The sequence below is a fragment of the Dermacentor silvarum genome, chromosome 2 (genome assembly GCF_013339745.2).
Source record: "Dermacentor silvarum isolate Dsil-2018 chromosome 2, BIME_Dsil_1.4, whole genome shotgun sequence".
Taxonomy (NCBI): domain Eukaryota; kingdom Metazoa; phylum Arthropoda; class Arachnida; order Ixodida; family Ixodidae; genus Dermacentor; species Dermacentor silvarum.
In genome coordinates, this window is record NC_051155.1 from 245,775,148 (window position 1) to 245,797,523 (window position 22,376).

General features: G+C 43.3%; 1 protein-coding gene across 1 annotated transcript in view; it reads left to right on the top strand.

The window, feature by feature from the left end:
- The window catches only part of LOC119443034 (FERM, ARHGEF and pleckstrin domain-containing protein 2-like), a 128,821-nt gene that overhangs the window by 84,755 nt on the left and 21,690 nt on the right, over nucleotides 1-22,376 (top strand). Inside the window, exons 13-19 of the mRNA XM_037708160.2 lie at nucleotides 2,227-2,299; nucleotides 3,552-3,726; nucleotides 8,360-8,410; nucleotides 8,468-8,526; nucleotides 10,106-10,177; nucleotides 14,020-14,088; nucleotides 17,861-18,039. Coding sequence (XP_037564088.1) covers nucleotides 2,227-2,299; nucleotides 3,552-3,726; nucleotides 8,360-8,410; nucleotides 8,468-8,526; nucleotides 10,106-10,177; nucleotides 14,020-14,088; nucleotides 17,861-18,039 — 678 coding nt within the window. The remainder of the gene's footprint in view (nucleotides 1-2,226; nucleotides 2,300-3,551; nucleotides 3,727-8,359; nucleotides 8,411-8,467; nucleotides 8,527-10,105; nucleotides 10,178-14,019; nucleotides 14,089-17,860; nucleotides 18,040-22,376) is intronic.

A 22,376-nucleotide genomic window follows, 5' to 3' on the forward strand; every position in this document is an offset into this window, starting at 1 on the left:
TTCGTCCGACGGCGGCCGCTCTTCGGTCGGCGTCAAAAATCGCGACCCGCGCCACCGATTTGGAGGGGATAGATATTTTCGCCCGCCGCCGGAAGCGTCCAGCGTGCGGCGACAAGCCCGATCCAATCAGGAGGCAGCACTTCCGGCCGTTGCATCATGGGATTGAGCTTATGTAAAACATGGCGGCGGTCCCGGTCGCCCGCTTCGAACTGAATTTGGCGTTGTTTTTGTAGAATTCACTTCGTTCGTAGCAACTGACTGCGCAACCGGCTTTTGCTTAGTCTCATGCCGCTTCGACGAGAGAGTGTTATGGCTAATCTTGAGGAATTTTCGAGATCGCTTCTCGTTTCGAACGCGCCTAAGCCTAGCGAGAGAAATTTTCATTGAGATGCGAGCGCCACCTGTCGGTAAAGTTGGGAGATAGGTGCGACGACGACATATGGCCTCTGAGATGGGAAGCTTTCGGGGGCTATGGTAGATAGCTTGTACTGCTTGTCTGTTTCGCTGCAGATCGGCGGACATGGGAAGTAAAAATACAATGCACTCCTGGCTTCCATTGCGCTGCCTCTGGCACTTTCCTGACGCACACACACATAGAATTACTTGGTTGCCCTATGTATGCGAAATTCAAAGCGTAATGGAACCGCGTATGTTGTAGAAGAAATAACTCAAGAAAAATTATAAAACACTAAGTTATGACGTTATTAAGTGTCGCAGCATGCTAAATCTTACTGTGGGTTACATTTAAAAAACAGTAATATCCTGCTGCACGGCTGGCCACATTGATAGCGGCTCGGCGGCGTTCGCCGCTGGATCGTCGCATGAGGGGCGGTGAGGCGAAAACACGGCGGCGCGTCTCGCTACACTTTTTGACGCGCGAACATCGTCGGGGAAGTTCGCTTCATGAGGGTCGGGCTTAAAGGGATCGGTGTAAGCTTGGTCCTTGTAAGCTGGCTTTCCCACGTTCTGTGTTGCGGTGACGCTCACAAACAAAAATGCGATGCGAACGGGGCCCGATAACGCTATCGCGTTCCACTCTAAAGGCGAAGCTTAAGCAAACTCCAATTTTTCACCTTAGCTTTGGCAGGGCTAGTGGATATCAAATGTTAATCTTACATTATCCGGCTTTTGTTTTTTAGTTGAGCCACTGTATAGTTGTGTTAGATTTATTTTTGAGTTTCTATTGTACTCAACAGCTCATTGTTACATTGCCCCCCTTACGCCCGACAGGGCCTGTAAGGTGTTTTCTAAATAAATAAATAAAAATAATACTTTATTTAATTACAGAGCACATAAGAACTTTTTCTTGAGAACCTTTACCTGCTGGACCACAATAGTCCACTTATTTCGAGCCTTGTTTATAGGGTAGCTTTGCTATACTGTTTGTGCAGTCTTCAGGACAATACAACCTCCACTATTTCAGCAACTGCAATAGCTGCATAGTAATATGAAGAATAAAATTTGCAGCAGTTTCTTTTTGTCAAGCACTTGCACCATTGTTTCACTTACATAGACCAGAAAAGTAACCCCACTGCTATTATCAAGTAGTGTAGCAAATGAGCTAATCAGGGGCATGGATTAGAAATACACATGCGAATATTTTACATTAATTTGTGGAAAAACTACACAACACTCTGTCATATGGTTTCTCACAGATGAGCAAAGTGCCTGGAACAACATGCCATACAAACTTCATTGTCATATGGTTTCTCACAGATGAACAAACTGCCCGGAACAACATGCCACACAAACTTCATTTTGAGATCAGCGTACCTTAATATTGCTCGAGTTGCCCCTTAAGGTTGTTCCACGCCTTAGGGTTGCATTACAGAATCATATTTATGATACATACCCAGGATAGCTGCAAACTATTGTGCAAAGTAGCCATTAATGCTTGATCATGCGGGTGACTTCCCTATGTCTATCACAATACACTTTGCATCAGCTTCTTTTGCTGGGTCCTCATAGGTCACGCAGAGTAGAAGTTGGAGTATCTACTTGTAACACACAGCTGTCACAGCTCTAAAAACTTTGTCACACCTGTAAAAACTTTCAGCTAGCTTTTATAATACGGTAGTCACATTCTCATTGCATTTCTCAAGTAGAGCATCCATTTTTGTGAACTCTAGCATATCGTTACCTGACAAGGCTTGACTACCGTTTGATGTGAAATTTCTTGGTTGCGCTTTCTTTTTTACATGTATATTCAGCTGCTGTATCTTGCAGGGACAGCAAGCCAGTTTCTTCCACTGCTCAAGGCATTGGTGCGCTCATGCTGGACTACTTGCACTTGTTGGAGGTGAGTTGGCCTTTGTGGGTCAAGCAGTGACTTGGTGCTTTTGATTTACTGTATAGCCTTACTGTAAAATTTTTACATGTAAGGTCACACCTTAAGGGCAGATCCGGGTCGAAAAACCGCAATTTAAAAAAACAAAAACAAATTTATTTTGTGCTTTGCTGTTTTGTATTCCTCCAAGCCTCCTCCTTTATGTATTGAAGAATCAAAGCTGAAAATCAACTCGAAGTTAGCAAAAAATGCAAAAAGCACTTGCCGTGGCTCGTGAAAGTGCAAATTTACCCAAATTTCGCTTGCGCAGCATTTCACTCCGCGGCATTGCTTGCTCTTGAATTTTCGTGGGGATGTTGGCCTGACCCTCTTCTTCCAAAGCCCACATCGGCAGCGCTGCATTTTTGCTGAAAATACGAAAAGAAAATCCTTTCCTTGCCGAAGTCTAGCGTCGCAACATGTTCTTTAAACTTTCAAACGTGTTTTTCCCAGTTCATCATTTTGTAGCATTTTTAGAGTTTGGGCACTAAAATTCTTGTACCTTATGTAGTCTGATCATAATGAAATTTGGCATGCTTATGCTTTAACATGTCCTGAATTCAAAGAAACAACTTTCAGAGCTTTCCACAAATATTTTCAGTAAGATAATTTCAAAAGATTCTTCATTGAGAATGGTGAAACTGAAACTCTGCGTTGGAATTTTTTCTAGACTAAAACACAAATGTTGCACAATATTTTTTTCCCTCTGTTGAATTCTACTATTTATAGGGGAAAATATGAGTAATTTTTTTTGTTTCTTGTGCTCACTGTTATCGCCTAAGCTTGCATAAAAATGCATTCTTTTTACAAATGCATGGTGTGCAAAATATTAACCAAATGAGCTATCAAAAAACTAAAAGCAGATTTGAAAAGAGGAGCTCAAACTCTGTAAATGGTGAAAGTTTCATTGAGCTTTCAAAAATATTTAAAGAAAAGTTCTTCCGAGTAGCATCTCCCCTTAATGATAATAAGATATTGAATTTACGAATTAATTGTTCTTTCAAATACCGCTGTTTTGGCAGGTTTGAGAAAACCAAGTACTACTGTTGGATGATGACAGCTTCTGCAATAGGGTTAAGGGCACTGAGGTTAAGGTGCAGGAGAATCCACACATCCTGAGCCATTTGTTCTTCCTGCCATGCAAGCACAGTGACCCAGCAGGAGAGGGTCAACAGCGATGTGATGGAGCTTTTTTTGGTCTAATCTGGTACTACGCTGTGTGCAGCTGGATGAGCGGTACCTGGAGATGCTGCCCCACATTCTGGAGCGCTTGTACACAGGACCACACTGTGAGCAGTTGTGCCGAGAGTTTGAGCTGCTGCGAGACTGCTACCTGCCCTTGTCGCTGTTCCTCCTGCGTCCAGTGCACCGAATATTCCACTACTGCGCCCTGTTTGAAAGTATGTTCACGCTATTTTGGACATTAGGACTTCTTTCTTCTTTCTTTCTTTTCATTCTGACTAAGATACCCCACTGCAAAGGCTGTATATGATGGCAACTAAGGGCTACTTCTAGTACATGTAGATGTCAGTGATGATGCAGTCAGATGATCGCTACTAGACCCGCTCATGCTGACATACACCTTGCATTATTATTAATCTGTGCCTTTAACTGGTGCTTTAAACGGCCAATATATGCAGAATAGTGTTCTTCAGTTGGAATATGTGTTTGGAATATGCCAATCCATTTATAATACCTGGGAAGGATTGTAAAATATGTAATGAATCGCACAGATTGAAACTCCCATTTTGGGGGGTAAATTTTAATGCATATGTACTACATACTTTACCACTATGTGAGCAGTGAGAAAGCATGCCTTTTTGTTTAGTCACTGCTATAGAATTACCATAATACTATTAATGTCATAACTTTATATCCCTTTGTTGGGTTTCTCAAACTGCATGATTATTTTCATATTCACACTCCTTTCCATGTTTTAAGAATGGGTTGGCGACTGCACTAAACTAGTATTCTGACTGAATGGCACTCGTCCCACGTACAAATATTGTTTATTTAAAGCAGAAGTCAAATTACTGCTCACAAAGCTTTGCATAAGAAAGCCCAGATTCGATTCCACAGGGTCGTAAAAGTTGATATACACTTATATAAATAATGAATTTTTAAGCAACATGCTATCCTCTTTTTTTTTTTTTTAACGAAATTATTTGCTTTTTTGAGCAAGATGTATTCATGCCTTGCACTCAAGGGGGCATAGGTGTTCCCTCAGCAGCAGCTTTTGCACCGCACCCCCAAAACCAGTTGTAGGAAAGTGTTGGAGAGTGGCATAAAGTGTTCTCTCCCTCATTCTCTTATGTGCACAGAATACAATATGTCTAGTTCAGCGCCGCTTGTGTATGTGTGGTTGTTTTATCGGTCGCTTTGCACTAATGTGTCATTGTTCTACACGACTTTGGGTAGGTTCACGTTACAATAGTGCTGTATAAGATCAGGTGCTTAGAGGTTATGCATCATTCTGCCTCTGGTGGCCCCTTAGTAAATCCTAACAGCGGAAAGGACGTACACACAAGCCAAGGCATTATTTATTTATTTATTTATTTATTTATTTATTTATTTATTTATTTATTTACAATACCCCTAAGGGCCCTCATGCGAGGGTATTACGGGGGGGGGGGAGACACAAACTCGTGCATGCAAAATGCAGCGCTAGCGCTTGAAATACTACTATTAATACATTGATTACAGTGGAAACATGAAGTACTATAACTCAAACATGAAATATATACAAGAAATAAAACTACATGAAATAAGCACACACAAGGTACATGAAATAAATAAATTTGCACACGGGTTATACATAATATGTTAAAACTTTATACACAATATGTTAATATGTACATACAACAATAAGTTATCACTAATTTGCTACCTTAAACCGTTTTCTTGCAGCAAGGTTTCATCACTTGTGTTTTGTGGGATCTGCATAATATTTTTTTCTGCAAGGGGAAACTTTCGATGGCTTGAACTTCAATGAATGAAAAATACATTTTTAGCTGGCATAGATGCGTAACTCTTCCCCTAAAATAAATTAAGTTCTGGTTCCATTTTGATAGTTGGCACATTATCGTTATATCATCGTCATCATCAGCCTATATTTATGTCCACTGCAGGACAAAGGCCTCTCCCTGTGATCTCCAATTACCCCTGTCTTGCGCTAGCGTATTCCAACTTGCGCCTGCGAATTTTTTAACTTCATCATCCCACCTGGTTTTCGGCCGTCCTTGACTGCACTTCCCTGCTCTTGGTATCCATTCTGTAACCCTAATGATCCACCTGTTATCCATCCTACGCATTACATGGCCTGCCCAGCTCCATTTCTTCCGCTTAATGTCAACTAGAATATCATTTATCCCCGTTTGTTCTCTGATCCACACCGCTCTCTTTCTGTCTCTTAAAGTTACTCCTAAGATTTTTCGTTCCATTGCTCTTTGTGCGGTTTTTAACTTGTTCTCGAGGTTCTTTGTTAACCTCCAAGTTTCTGCCCCATATGTTAGCACCGGTAGAATGCAATGATTGTATACTTTTCTTTTCAACGACAGTGGTAAGCTCCCAGTGAGGATTTGGCAATGCCTGCCGTATGCACTCCAACCCAATTTTATTCTTCTGTAAATTTCTTCCTCGTGATCAGGGTCCCCTGTGAGTAATTGATCTAGATAAACATACTCCTTTACAGACTCTAGAGGCTGACTGGTGATCCTGAATTCTTGTTCCCTTGCCGTTATATAGAGTGTTCTTTTGAATAGATTAAATACTGTCGAACCACGTTACAGTATAGACTACTTATAACGTAACCGCTTATAGTGCAGGACCGGATATAATACGGTCTTTTCAGACTCCCGTTAATTCTCCCATAGCACTCAATGTAAATGCGTATCACTTATAGTACAGTTGCAAGACACGCAAAACCGGTTACAGTGCGGCTGCCTGGAAGTTCGGCAGTCAACCTAGATGGCAAACGCTCCCCTCAAGCCACAAATACCATATTTACTCGAATCTAACGCGCACTTTTTTTCCGATAAAACAGGTCCAAAAATTGCGTGCGCGTTAGAATCGAGTACGACCCTAAATCTGCATTACCATATAGCCGTCGGCATTTCAAGATGGCCGCCTCGCACGCGCGTCGAGCTACCATGGAGCCTAGTTGCTCTCGAGCCTAGCTACCGTAGCTTCCTCCATGTGCTGCAGTACACGTGCTTAGGCAATAGTCTACCGTCTTCTTCACGTTCTCTGCGTCTGCTCTATCAGCATGAAGTACCGAGTCCATCATGATGCCGCATTTAAAAGGAAAGTGATCATGTGTGCGGAGACGGACGGAAATTGGGCCACATCACGGGCGTTCGGAGAATCCAAAACTTGCGTTCAGGACTGGCGCAAACAGAAGGAGAGGATTTTCGCCAGCAAAGCAATGCGGAACGGTTTCAATGGACCGAAGCAGGACGTAATCTGCGACGATCCACTTCGGCGATACGATCGCCTTGGCCCTATCTTGAAAGCAATCTGCGACAGAAAAAGTCCACCGCGCGCCGTGTTTTCGCCGCTTATAGGTCGCGTTGAAGCGAGAGGCATGATAGCACGAAGGTCAATTGCTCGCCGCGCTTCGTCACTCGAGCGTTCTGACAGTTCGTTTCCGCAGTCAGCGAGCGAGATGTGTTCATGTTTGCTTGTGTGTGTGTGACACCGTGCTTTTTAATTTATTTAGTAAGTGAATACGGAACCTAGAGCACGGTGACAGCAATGGAAGAAATGCGCCTCGAGTGTCCATTATCCCAATAAAATAGTTGTTTTAGTTATAGTGCGGATATTCGCGACTCCGGCGACTTACGTTATAAGCAGACTACACTGTATAGTGGAACAGGATTGAATGAAATAAGTAAAATTTTCCTTGAAATTTTTGTAGAGATACATATATTTAAAACCTCGTTTTAACTAAGTAAAATTTTGTTGCCAATGAATGTAACGAACCAGATTTGTTTCCTGAACCAAAGAATACCCGACCATTGCACGCCGAATATATAGCTATCTGCAGGGTTTGGCAAACGTTCAGTGCAGAACTTAAAAACTCCCACATACCTCGTTAAATATTCCCTCAAGCAACACTGGTCTTTCTCATCACAGTGTGTAGCATAAGCAGCAGCTCATTCTCGCCATCACACTTCTCTCTCTTACTGGCGCATCGCACAGGCTAGTGCAGGTAGGCGTTGTTTTCGAGAGTGCACCGGTGCTGGTGCATTCTCGGAGGCCATGAGTCGGCCAAGCTAAGCCGGCATGGTGAAGTTCGTTGGAATCCTTATTCACACAGCAGAGCAACGTGAGAGCAGCAGATCAGCCTGGATCAAGTGTGTCGTCAGCGCATTGTTTTGTGTGCCTTGTGCTGCTCGACCACGACAAACTTCGTTTGCATTGCTGTTTTCTTCGACTGCGTCACCATTTTGCTGGTTCCACGACGCTATAGATGAGCCAACTGGAAAGCAGAAATAAAAGAACATCACATTGGAACAGAACACAGCTATCGTGAAGGCACTCGCATCAGGTGCTAAAAAGTCGTGTGCTGCGCACGCCGAAGATTCTTTTGCCAGTTTATTAAAATTTCATCGCATGCGTGACCCTGTAGCGGTTCCGCAGGCCACAAGGCCGTCTTCTATGCACGTTTAAAGTTGTGGTCCCCATTGGTCATATATTGCAGTAAAAGTCAATAATAGATATACTGAAGTGATGGATATAATGAAGTAATTGCGGCTCCCCCTTTAACTTCATTATAACAAGGTTTTACTATAGATAATGTGCAAAATACTAGAAATAGATAGGACCACAAAGAATTTGGTATGAACGCTAGATTTAGAGCTGGGAGCTTAAACTCTGCCTGTAAACAAAGCTTATCGTCAATTCTATGTGTTTAATGGTGATTTTATTCGAACACTCATGCCAGAGTTACTCTGACATATTTGTCTACTATTTAGCAAACTACGGAGTGCTATGTGCTAGAAGATGTCTTACTGTAAGCCTGCTTTTCTTTAGGGTTGCACAGCTGTTATCCACAAAGCCATGCTGACATTGCTGCTAGCCAAGGTAAGCCATGTGCTTTTTTTCTGTGCGCATTGACATATGCCCGTTTGGCCCAAACAGAAATGCTGCAGCAGCTCAGGAGATTCACCACATGCCACAAGGAGGCCCTGCATAGACTGGTCAGTGCTCTTCACCTTTTACCATCTCTTTGTTTTAGCTGTGCTTGCTGATATGGATGCACTGAAAGTCATAGAGAAATGGTCACAGAAATGGTCACAAAGGTTTTGTTTTCATTGTGACACCCGAGATAACTCATGGACCCATCCTCGCGGCTTCTACTCTGCCAACAAATGCGTTTGCGCCTGTGCCAGCTATCGGTGTTGTCGCACGCACCGTATCTTGAAAGCCATCTCCACACGGCTCTGACCTTTGTATGCGTTGTGCTTACGCTGCTCAGTTTCCGTTGAAGCGATAGAGCTATAGACTGCATGCACCTTCGCTCGCTGCGGCCGCTGCGTTTCCCCACGCCCGCGTTTTGACAGTGGTTGTCTGCGGTCATAGTCGATTCATGTTTGCTTGTGCGCGTTGACACCACGCTTGTTAATTCAGGTAGTAAGCGAATGTGTCAAGTTTATGCAGCCGATAAAACTACTATCTCTACTTCTTATAGCTCTCTACCAATTTGCTATCGCAATTGCTTCGCCTTTCGGGCGAAACTGAGACATTTTTTTTAATATTACTTTGTCTGCTTAATGCGAAGATCATGGGTACTTGGACATTAACCTTTCAATGTTCGTAAACTTAAACGGATGCAAAACTCCCAGTCGCACGCTTCGATTCTTGGATACGCGTGGCTGCTTGGTCTACATGTTTTGCATAAGTGCAGGGCTTGAAAATCACTGTTTTGGTTATAGTGCAGTACCGCTTATAGTGCAGATATTCATGACTCCGGCAACTTATGTTATAAGCAGTGTACACTATATAAAGCATGGGAATGCACTTCCTTGCACACTTCAAATGTTTGGTAGTCAAGCCTAGTACTTTGGGGAGAAGAATGCTGGCGTTATATTTGATACATGGTTTCAAAGATATTGTGAGGCACACTCTTACATAGTAAATTGCATGGAAAAACAAGTCTGCTTTGTGTTGATGTACATTCATTAGTCTAGAAAAAATTAAATGTTCTTAACTATATTTTGAAGCTTACACATACACATAGTCTATTTATTTATTTATTTATTTATTTATTTATTTATTTATTATTTATTTATTTATTTATTTATTTATTGTTTTATTTATTTATTCAGAACACCTTACAGAGCCCAAGGGCATCGAGTTGGGCACGAGCAAGGACATTATTGTAAGAAAATGCAAGATATACATGACAAGAAAGGGAAAGTAATTGCATAGCACAGGGCTACATTAAAAAAAGTGGAAACAGACATAACTGCAAGGTACACAATATTATCATTCAAGGAGTAAATAAGTGCATTTAATATGCTGTCTTCAAGGTTTTCCTTCGGTAAAGTTTAGTCATAAACTTATTGTGGGATGATTTTTTGTTGTCACCGCAGCATTGCTAAGAGTGGCTGATTGGTAATTTTAATGGCTACATTGCACTAGAGCAGTAATTGATGAAAACTTATCATGTGCTCTTTACGAGTCAACTGATAAACAAACCAGTCTCCTTAGGCTGCCATAGGTGACTCTGCTTTTGTGTTATGTCAATGCCTGTTGCTCCACCTGTTTTCTCAACAGGAGAACCACATCAAGATGACTGAACTGGAGCGAGACCTCGTTGGTCTGGACAACCTCATTCAGCCTGGAAGGGTGTGTTTTTGTTTGTGCTCTGTTCTTGTCAGCACGTATATCCTCTTAAGACCCCTTGTACAATACAGTGCACATTGCCTTCAACATTTGTTTGAGATTCACTCAGAAGTGATTACGTAACATATTCATTCTGGGTATGAAGTACAGTGCATGTGTAACTGTAAAGAAGTGGTTTACTCATTTTCTTGTCATCAGCTTTCGAGAAGTTTGACACTAAATTGATCTAGACCTCTCTGTCGTCCCAGAGGGCCGAAAGCAACCTTGAGGTGTGTTTCGAAACAACTGAGATTGCGTGAAAATACCAGACGCAGCAGCAACATGGCAATGTACTACAGATAGTTCCATCTTCACCTCTGCGTTTAAGCAATGAAATGCAGTTTTTACCATAGCAAACATAAGAATGTTAAGGGGGTAACAGCACATAACAGACGGGGACAGAGTGAAGAAACAACAGGAGATGATGGACATACGGACATAAGGAGATGATGGAGATAGTTATTTTTTTCACATACATGGAGACGCAGCTTTTGGTATCTAAGTGCGGCATTTAAATTTAGAAAATAATTTTTCGATTTCTTAACATCATTGTAGACCAAAAAAAAACACCTTGAAGAGCAATTATATCCCATAGTTGTGTTCGGGTCTCTGTAGGATATAAAGTCTTTGGCAAATTACTTTATAGCTGCTTGAATTACTGGTGAACCTGAACATTTCAAGGACGAATGTTTTTGTATCCTGATCATTGGCACAAGGATTTGCGGAAGTGCAAAGCCAGTCCACTTGTCAGAACCTTCCTAGACTCTGCCTATGTGAGGATAGATGAGTCAAATGCCGACATGCGGCTGGGAAATTTATTTGCTGCAATATGCTGTTGCTTAAGGAAGGCAAGAAGGTGATATACTGCCATTGTGGCTTAGCGGCTATGGCGTTGCACTGCTAAGCATGAGGTCAAGTAATCAAATTTTGGCCACCACAGCCGCATTTCGATGGGGGCAAAATGCAAAACCGCCCATGTGCTGTGCGTTGGGTGCACTAAAGGAAAATAGTGTCTGTTGTAAGCAAACTACGGAGTTAGGCAAACTGATCAAGATACCGAAACCGAAACCAAGCTGAAGTGAAGCTTGAGAACGTGTAAGGAATCAATATTATCATGAACAGAGCTTTAGTAATAGAGAAATTGAGGTAAATCCAGGATACGATTTGAGATTCTCCTGCGGCATTCAGGTAATAGCTCGATGACGTAAGTACTCCTCATTATAATTCCGTAACTAGTACTCAACCACTCGTAATAAAAACATAATTGCATTGCATTATAAGATATAAGAAAATGCAACTTGTTCAGGTATATTCGATTTTTCGAAGAAAAGAACTCATTGGCATTACCCTAACGACGCAGGTGATCAAAAGGTTTCGTTTACGCTCGAATCAGTGCCACCCGCGCTTTCGCATTTCAGTAGTTTCATTATAGCGTAGTGCTGCGCCGGTTTTGCTGGCTCGCGAAACTCGCACAAACTGCAAGTAGCCGAGAATGCCACGACCATGTGATGTCGTGGGATGCTCAAAAGGTCCACGCCACTTGACCAAGAGCAGCTGCAGTGGCGAATCCAACGCTCTGTCTTGGATTGGTTTCTCCACAGTCAAGCATTTGCATTTTGCGCTAACAACTTTAGCGCTGTCTGTCGGGTGCTGTTTTACTCATCCACAGCAGTAAAGGGCAGTGATTGAACCACTCGGGGGCAGGGCGATTTGAATTGCGCTAAAGGTATGCGGGCCCTTCAGATGTGATTTTCTCTTAAACTAAGTCTTTTCTTGGCATGAAACATGCGCTACTAGTTTTCTGTAATGGTATTTTACCAGTCCACGTTGACCTAATATGTGCCTTTATTGTCCCTTTAAAGAATCCCAGGCGGTCAAAATTTTAATACGGAGTCCCCCCAACTACGGCGTGCCTCATAATCAGCTCATAGTTCTGGCACGTAAAACTTCAGAATTGAAGAAAGGTTACACACTGAAACAACATAATTACCTTACCTTCCAAATTTGTTGATACTTTCGTATAATGCGTATTGTCACATGGCATTGGCGAGAACAAGCAGGCACAAAGGGAGTAATTATTAATTTAAAGTACTTTTGATTTGGTGAACTTATGTTCAAGAAAGCAAAGATACAACTCGCTGATGATAGTGGATTGAATCACTCTCCTTTATGTATACTCCATCATACATAGCAGGCAGCGCTTTGAAGGCTTGAGAGACTTCTCTCACTGCTTGCATCCGCGACCATAAAAGAATGTGTCACATAAAAGAAGCATATAGGTGCACATCATATAATTCAACATAAAATAAGTCTCATACTTTTATATTGAAAAATATGACATATTTATTACATTAGAGGCGCATATGGTCTGAACCTATTTACCACCAAAGGAGTGGAGTGACATGGTTCTGCAACTGGCAGCCAGAATGCATGAGTTGCACTCGCGACCAAAACATAGTATGTTACCTGCTGGAAGCATAAATATGCACACGTAATATGTGATTCGATGCAAACTTGCGTCAAGTTGTAGTTGTAATAAATGAAGTTCCTATTTTGTAGAAAATGTTTCAGATCAAGAACAACTGCCCTGCAAAATGCATGGAGTGGGACTTCTAGGATAGCACTACTTGCATAGCTTTCACAGCATTTCCTGCTATGTATGACATGTATTATAGAGCCGTCATTGGACATTCCAGATCAGCCGCTGGTAATCAAATAATTTCTAGAAGAAACTACAGTATTGCAGACACTTTGACGAGGCATATTAGTTCAGTGTATTATAAAGCTAGTGATATTTAGGTTGGCTGCTTGTAGGGTTCTCCCCAGTGTGGGCAGGAGGAAAATGCTGCCCACTGCTCCGGTATACCGCTGCTGCTCCAGTATGGCGCCCCTCCTTCGGTTTATTGCCCGCTCCTTGAGACTCTGCAGTTGAAATAATCAATTTGGTCTCTTTTGAAATTGTCATGTGACCATTGACAGTGATTTCAAGGCCAGCAGTTGCTGGTGCTTTGGTGTTAGCATTATCTCAGCAGCACCTTTGCATCTTGCTTTCTTGTGATAGAAGCAATGAAGTTGACTAATTGACAATTGATAAACACAATTGTACTTGGAAGACAGACAACCACATATAATGTGTTTTCCGCAATAAACTACTGTCAGGTGGGGGTGAAAAGCGAAGAAAAATGATCGAGAAGTTGTATCTCTTTGTTCTATTCTAAAATTGACATTGATTCAGCTCTTCCCAGAGTACCAGCTTTCATTTGCCAGTATCCCTTTGCCAAACAAAAGAGGGCCTGAAGAGGGTTTACTCTCGTACTTGCCAACTCACCTGAACTTTTTATAAATTTTACAAATTTGGGCTCGTTCTACAGTTTACAAATGTTACATAAAGGTTCACAAAAACTTCAGTTCACAAAAAGTTTCACTGATCTGTCTACGACCGTATCATTAAAATCTTATGGTGAAAGGACACCAGAGGGGTACCTGCTTTGAGTAAGTTTATCCTGACAAGCTCCTGTAGCATGCAAAATCAGCAACAGCAAGATTGTTGAAAACTGGCACTGATCAAAAACGATGTTTTGCTTGTCAATCTCTGCCAATCAAAGTTTGCTGCTGGTTGTATGCTTCGTCTAAAGGTAAAACATTACTGATGAAGTGCTTTGTATGTTCCAAAAGGTATGTGCTCAAGACAAACATTTAAAAAATAATGCGTGCTCAAATATAATGCAAGCTTTTGACGATTTTGTGCCCTTTGGTGCTTTTAATGATTTCTATTGAGACATGGATATTGCTATCGTCTTTTTTAGGAGTTTGTGCGAGAAGGATGCCTACAGAAGCTTTCCAGGAAGGGCTACCAGCAGAGGATGTTTTTCCTGGTGCGTGTGCTGTCCAGCCATTCCCTATCTCACTGTGGCCATGAGTTGTTTGTCTTTGTGACTTTCCACAGCTATCAATTGGTTGTGAAGTGCAAGCTTCTCCACTTGATACAGCAGATCAGTGGCGTTGCTTTCTTTTCCTCTTTTGTTTTTGTGTGTGTGTGTGTGGGTGTGTGTGTGCTTATGAAGTACCATATAAACCGGAATATAAGTTGAGATTTTTTTCGTGAAAGACAAGCTAAAGTCACCCCTCGTCTTACATAGCGGTCTTTAGCTGAATGCGAGTCGTCTTCTGGCAAATTGTGGCAAGGTTGCCGAACTGAATGGCAACATGGCTGCTCAGCGCCACTTCAGTGTTCCGGAAAAAACAAAAAGAAAGCGTGTGGTATTGGAGAGCACAGAAAGAAAAGCTGCTAAAGTGCAACCCTTGCAAAACGTCATTTCGTGGGCGTAGTGTGGTTTATCTGCAGCTTGAGGACACACTCGCGGCCTTTGTGCGGGAACTTAGAGCGCACTCGCTGCCGGTGACCGTGCATACAATTCAGTGCAAAGCCATGGAGCTCGCGTGAGAAGTTGGACTCGAAGCGGCCAGTGACAAACAGTCATCTTCCGAGGACAGTGCTACGGCGCCGATGACTCCGGCTCTGATGGTGGGTGAGCGGTGCCACTTCGAAAGTAAATGCGTGTCAGTGATATTTTTTTTTTTTTTTTTATTCCATCAAAACTTGGAGGGTCGACCTACATTCCCATTAGACCTATAATTCTGTTTATACGGTAGTCTAAACCAGGGTTTCGAACCAAACCCAAACCGAAAACCGCATCCAAACTGCAATTTTGGCAGAACTTGAACCCGAACTGGTATTCTTGGAATGTGCCTGAACCCGAAAAGAATCTGAAGCAAGAAAATTCACCGACAATTATGATACTCTCTAATGCGAATTTTGAGCGCAGCTGTTTAGGTGTTTTGAATTTGCGATATATTGTGGCAAAGAATTTCATTCTGAGCAACAGGGTCCTCTCGGCGGCGGCGCTGAGCCTCTGCTCGGGCAGCTCGTTTAGCAGCAGCAGCAGACGAAGAATTTCTACCTGTTGCACCGCTCATTGTTCAGAAAGAAAGCGTGAACACGGGAACGCGTGGTTCGCACAAAGCGCATTCTCTAGCAGTCGTGGAGCAGGCACATCTGTGCCTGCACAGTGGGTCCAAAGGCCACGCCAGTGCTTTGTTTCCATATCTGGTGTTGGTGGACGCGCTCACCGCATGCCTAATTCGCCGCTGTGGAGCACGTCTCATGCGGCACTCCGCTTTCCTCCTCACCCTTTTTCCATAATCTCTTCCTCTGCTTTCCTCCCCGCGCTGTCCTCGCCTCACGTTGTCTTCGCTATTGCCATCTTTTATCCCCCGCTGCACTCCGCGTTCGCTCTTTCATTCCTCGCTGTGCTTATTCACTCGGTTACGTCGAGGGACGCCGACGCTCAATGCTGGAACAGGTGCCTAGGAGCTGCGTTTTAAAATATAGCAACGATTATGGGTTTGGCAAAAAACACTTCAAGTCTATGAGGGGACAGCAGTTGCTCAATAGCTTGCATGATTTTTCGAATAACTATGCTTCTTCAGTCGGCACACCCTACTAGAAGGTTATGACTCGTAAGTTGCGTTTTGTGCAAGAACAGGGTATCAGCGATGTGTGTGTGCTGGTAACTAGGGCCACCTCGGCAGAGGCGCTTGCACTTCTGAAGTCAGCCATGCCAGCTGTGTTTCGCAGTCAAAAAGTTGTTTCAGAAGCTCCGTGGAATTAGCATTTCTGGTGACGCTCCTAGTTTGGCTGTCATGTCTACTTGTTACTAAAACTAGATAAATTAGATAAACACAGAGAGCGGGAAAGACCATATTCAGCTGCATGACTTATAGTGCATTGAGCAGTAATTGTCTTTGTAAATTGCATGCTATATCAGCTTTTTTTACGTGCCATGGTTCAACACATGTTTGGTGTTTAGCCAAGCAGAGTAAAAGGCTATTCGAGTTGTAGAAATTATTTCATAGAAATTCGACCATAGGTCGGCAAACTCACTCGTGAGTCAACTCACTCAGACTCAAACCGATTGTGAGTCTGAGCGTTAGTGGGCCCGACTGAGTAGAGTATTAGTGAAGCTGAGTCCAAGTGAGCCCCACTGAGAGGGATTTTGGTGAATTAATCTGAGAGAGCTTGGCTGGAGTAGAATTTTGGTGAGGAGTCAGAGTGAGCCTTAAGCAAAAATATAATTTGTGAGCGAGTATGAGCGAATTGTTTATTTTGCTGAACTATGCTTTTGACTTTGTCCAACCATAGCCAGCAGAAGACTACACACACCGTGCAGATGCGCAAGAAAGATTGATGAATGTTTCAGCACAAACCGTCCTTGTTCATCATTCAGAAGCATCAGTGCCCTCACCTGCTTCTAAAAAAGCAGCAGACTGAGCAAAATGTTAGATGCTGGCTTTTTTCTTTATTACAGACTAGAAGTTTTAAGTTGTAATTTATGTGATACAATGTGAATTTGCACTGTCCTCAACACCCTACATCACATGCCATAGTTTGCTTACCACCAGTCCTATAGTAAAAACCAGAAGCAAAACAAAAATTAACTGACTCTGATGTTGTCAAACTAATGAGTGTACAAGCTACACAGACCTGACACTGATGCCGGGATTGTCACTAATTACCTCTGTCTTATATATATATATATATATATATATATGAAAATTCCTCTGTACTCGTGTAAAGTAATTCATAAATTGCTGCCTCCTCTTGATGAAACTTATGCATGCACCATGCAGACAAATCGATAGTACTATGCTGCATATCGCCATGGGGCAGGATAAAATCGATTACGCTGAACCAGTTTGCGAACCGTTATATATTTTTATTTAGCCAAACCATAACTCAACAGGAACGACATCAGAACACATGGAACCTGAACCCGAACTGAACCGGTATTTTTTTTGGCGGGGGGCAACACTCTGATCTAAACTGCAATACCATTGTGACACTTGCTGTGGCAGTAGGCTGCTGCATGGCCAGTGCCACGAATACAGTTTTAATTTTGTATCCGATTGTGACTTCCAGCAAGTTTTTGGGCTCACTTCCATGTGATAAAGGTGCCCATTAGAATCGAGTGAACATGGCAATCATTCACTGTGAGCTGTGTGTTCTTGCTTGTAACTCTACCAAGAGCAGGAGGGAAATCAGTTTTTTCAGCAAGAGGTGGAGTTTCGCAGACACATTCACTATTCTCTAGCCCTGCAGAGACTGACATTGCAGACATAGGGATCAAGACTGGGGTTATCATTTTGGTCTGGCACATGTGTGCTAACCACTTCAATTTTTATAACATGGAAAAGGCCAATTTTAGGATCGAAATGATGCATGTCTTGGCCTTTAAAAATGCCTGGGTGTTGGCTTAGCCCTTTAATTGGGATCGAACTAACTGTAGTTGAATTAATGGAGGTACTGTATTCTGGTATCCTGAGAAGACTCATAATGTGCACTCTGAATTTATCTACGTTGGTTTTAAAAATAATATAGCTCACTTTTCTTTTTTCTTTTTTTTTTTCGTCTTCGTACTGCCTGATGCACATTGATGAGTTGTTTCTAAGAGCAGATTCATGCTTTACTTAAAGCGGGAGGTACAGTATTGGCATGGCCATTGCACTGCCTTGTTTGTGATTTTACATTGACTATGGCATTGGTTGTAATTATGTGAACTCTCTGTTTCTGTGTGTATGCGTGCACAGTTCTCCGACATGCTGATATACGCAAGCCGTGTGTCTTCCTCTGGGCCGCGGCTTCAGTTTAAAGTGCACGGACAGCTGCCACTTCAGGGACTCATGGTCGAGGAAACAGAGCCAAAAGCTGAAGCTGCCTTTCGCTTTACCATTTATGCTGCCAATCGTGCCCTCATGGTTGCCGCTGGGTGAGTGGCCTGGCTACCTTTCAGAACATCATACAAATTACAGCCATTCAGTGAGAGCTGCAGGAGCTATTGAACTAGCATTCTTTGCGATGGGTTGCTTGTTAATTGTCCAGGTGATTCCATTCTTATGATGCCTCCGCCCCGAAAAAATAAAGAAGAAAAGAAAAAAAAGTATGGCTTAAAGATGTAGTATTGCCTGTTTTAAGTCTTATTTTCTGGCTATAATTCATGCAGGGATATTTTAAAACAAATAGCTCTCTTTGGCATTCGCCGTGGTGGCGTAGTGGCTTTGGTGTTGCGCTGCTAAGCTAGAGGGCAAGGATCAGATCCTGGCTGCAGCGGCTGCATTTCAGTGGGGCCAAATGCAAACACACCCATGTACCGTGCATTGGGTGCACAATAAAGAACCCCAAGTGGCCAAAATCAATCAAGAGTTCCCCACTATAGCGTGCCTCATAATCATATTGTGGGTTTAGCATGTAAGACCTCAGAATTTGATTTTCAATTGAGCTTTCTTTGTCTTTTTCACCAAAGAAAGATTTGTGGCCGGTGGTTGGACTTTTACCACAGATACAAAGGCGCCAATGCAAAGGGCGTGTGCTCTCACGCAACCGAGTTGCGGGGGCGTGTTTATTGCCAAACGCCAACTTACACAAATCATTACAGCCCTTGGAGATGCAAGTGCGGTCCACCGATTCTACCACTACACATATACGAGTTAACAGCTGTGTTCTTCATGAAATTATGCAATGAAATAACAAACGCTACTTAAGTATCCTCTTACTGCAACGAATACACGCTGTCAAGCCAGCACATCATTAATTTAATAAGGTGTCCAGCTTTCTAAAGGCGTTCAGTTATTCACTTACATTGTAATCGTCATCAATGATTTCTTCATTTTTTTTTTATGCGTTAGCATCAGGAGTGCAAGGTGGAAAAATGTGCATGTGCGTCAAGTGTGGGAAGCCGGTCACACATGCAAGCGTGCGCACACATGCACGCGCAGACAGAGAGAGAGTTGATCTCACAGCTTCGTTAGGAGACTCCATTCGTTATTGGCAAGAGCAGATGGCTACTGCTTCAAGAACAAGAAAGGTCTCCCAGCCCATTACACATTCCACAAAAAAAGTGTGGATGGCACTAGATCTTTTCACTGAGCGGCGCTGAACATGGGATGCCAAACTGGAGATGCTGTGCCACCTGGTCTGTCTTCTTTTAGGCTAGGGCTTTCAGCTAATGGCAATTGAGGATTCCACGAGGCGCTAAAACGAATCCAGCCCTAACCTCCCCTTGGATGTATCTTTACATAAGATCCCCTTCGTGTTCGATATATCCGGGTTCATCTATATATACAAAGAGGCAGGACGTGTCAAGTGAGCTCCTGAACAACACTTTGCAGTGTGGTGAACATGGTTTAAATCATGGATCCGGGGCTTAAAACAGGTGCGATGTAATGCAAACACATTTCTGTCATGTTTATCGTTATGTCACCACTCATACAGTTGAACCCACATATAACGATCCCAGATATGGCGATCTATCAGTTAAAATGACCACATTTCAGTGCACTTATGATTTTCCGACCTTCCCTATTTAAACTGCTTCCAGATATAATGAAAGTGTTTTAATCGCCATACTGCTACAATGAACGCTTCGAACCTGATCACGGTAAAAAGAGGGCACACGCAGAGTTCCAAAGCACGGAAGCATGACCAAACTGGGTGTACGGCAGCACGCGCCCCGCTCCAGTCCAACCGCGACGATGATTACGGCCTTCGAGATAAGCTAGCGACCTCCATTTGCGGATTTCGGAAGCCATGAAGGAGGTCATGCGTGGTCACACGTTTTCAAGGCATGCCTCCATGGCGGAGACGTGCCGCGTACAGCGTAAGCAGTATGGCACAAGGCGTGCGCTAGCGCGTGCACAGGTGTGATATCAGATGCCATGACGGTGTCACTCTTGTTTTTACGCAATTGACCATACGGCACCATGTGCCTTATGCCTGTATCAACGACTTTAAACTACCATCTATGTCTTTCCATCATGGGAACAACAGCCGCTCAAGCATTCCTGTCAACGAGGCCCGAGTCGGCGAGAACACTGCACCACGCGCTGCCGCCTCGCAATGTTGCAAAGGGTTGTCAGTTAGTACGCCGTTATCAGGAGATCACAGTTCAGTGGCACTTCAGTTTACACATTTGCCGATTGCTGATGACGGTTTGCGGCGAAGTTGTACCTTTCGAACATCACCTTTCCCCCCCGCCTGAAGCGACATAGATAATGTAATTTTATGGCTCTTGTGTGGCTGACGCGCAGTCATGATGCCAAGGCCACGATGTCTGAGACCTTCGCAGAATGGCGGCATGCTGCAATAGTTTCCTGTGGTTTACACTTCCGGCCTACTAGAACGCTTCGCTCTCATGTGCAGAATACAGTCATGTCCCGCTGGTAGTAAAATATATCACAAGCTCTTGAATAAAAAATGGCGGCTTTGCTTGCAGTTTTGAAATGACAGGTGATCAGAACTGGGCGCTCTCTTGAAAGAGCTACATGACGCCACATTTCGTTCTTTAGATATACGTTTCTAACGGAAATTGCAGCTAGGTGCAAGAACGCACCGGGAACAAAAATGACACTGAAAATCTGGCTTTCGAACCAAAGGGCTTTTGAATTGTAACTGCCGACGCCAGCTTCAGTGCTGTTAATTTTTGTGCATTTTTAAGGGCGAGTCCATATAGCGAACTACTGTATAATGACCACGTTTCGTGGAACTATCTAGTTCGTTATAAACGGGTTCAACTTTTTTCTGAGAGGCATTAGTCTGTTTATTGAACCTCATAATGTATGTCCAGTGGCATTTTTTTACAGATATTTCATGGATGTTGCATGGTGTGTCAATAACAAGCCACACTCATTTGCATTCTTCATGCATGTTCATGCATATACTTGTGTCGGTTGCAGTTATGTGATTGTGCTGTGCCAAGTGGGCCATCCTGCTATATCCTGCTATATTTAAGCAAAAATAGGGTAATTTGTACCCAGCTAGTGCCAAGTTGTCATTTCTGCAATCTTTCAAGGATAAAAAAAGAAAAGGACTGCATGGGCTTGAAGTCTATCATTTTCAGTGTCACATAGCACTCTAGTGTCACTTTTAGTGCGCGTGACAGCAGACAGGCAAGTGCTCTGTTGTAGGGGTGTGCAAATACTCGAATATTGCCGAATCGAATCGAATAGTGAACGTTCGAATAATTCAGTTTGCGAATTGAATGTCTACTATTCGATTTTTAAAATAGTCAGTATGTTTGGTTTGACCTGCATGGTGCCACATGTCGCATGTACCGTGGAGCACCTCATGCTTAATGCCTCTCAAGCAAGCGCCTCATTTCGTTATTTTCGGTGCAAAAGGAGCGCTGAGCGCACCACGGATGGGCTGCCGCAGCTGACACGGTCGCATAATTTGTGTCTGCGAGCACTTCGATCTGCCCTACTCCATGCACTCCCCAACATCAGCCCGATACAGGGATCGCACACAGTGGGCCCGAACACCGCAATTAGCAGAATGGCGCCACGTCTGCTGGGACCACCTCTGTCGGAGCAAGGTTCTTCCAGGTCGACAGGAACGTTCGAAACTATAATGCAACATGGATAAAGGGAACAACAAGAGCAGTACGTATTTTGGAAAGTGCGAAAGCATGTGCGAAGATTGGGCTGATTAGCTGCCGAAAGGCACGCTTATCATGTTGGATACATACGCTGCGACGAACTTAAAGGGACCCTGAAACGCTTTTGATGATTTTGTACAAACGTACTGAGTCTTTAGGGTAGATCTTCCTGATCTATAAGTGACACAATTAAGTGCTCCGAGTAAACTGTGTAATTTATTATAAGGTTTTCAAAATGTGCATCGCTACCGATCGCAGCGGCACCGCTCACCTGAGTTTTCAGCTGCCCCGTTACCATCTACATTGCGGGCGTGCATGACGTCAATCGGGTGAGCTATTCTAGCGTGAAATTGTCGCAACCCTCCTGATTTGAGTCTGTTGAACTTGACAATGAAAAGGTACCGGCTCCTTACCGTCTACGCCGATCGCGGTTGACCCGCACAGCACCAACAATAGAGAGCTCATTGGTATTTTCGGCAGTGGCGTAATCATGTTGGTGCCGAACGTTTACACCAGCACCAAAGTAGAATACACTTGGTTACTGAAATATCAGCTGTTTTTGTCTGTTTGAGCTCTGCGCCACCAGGTTGATACACCAGGTTGATACACCATGAAGGCCGCTCTCGTTTAAGTCTCCGCCCCAATGCCCAGTCCACCTGCGTTTACCCGAATAC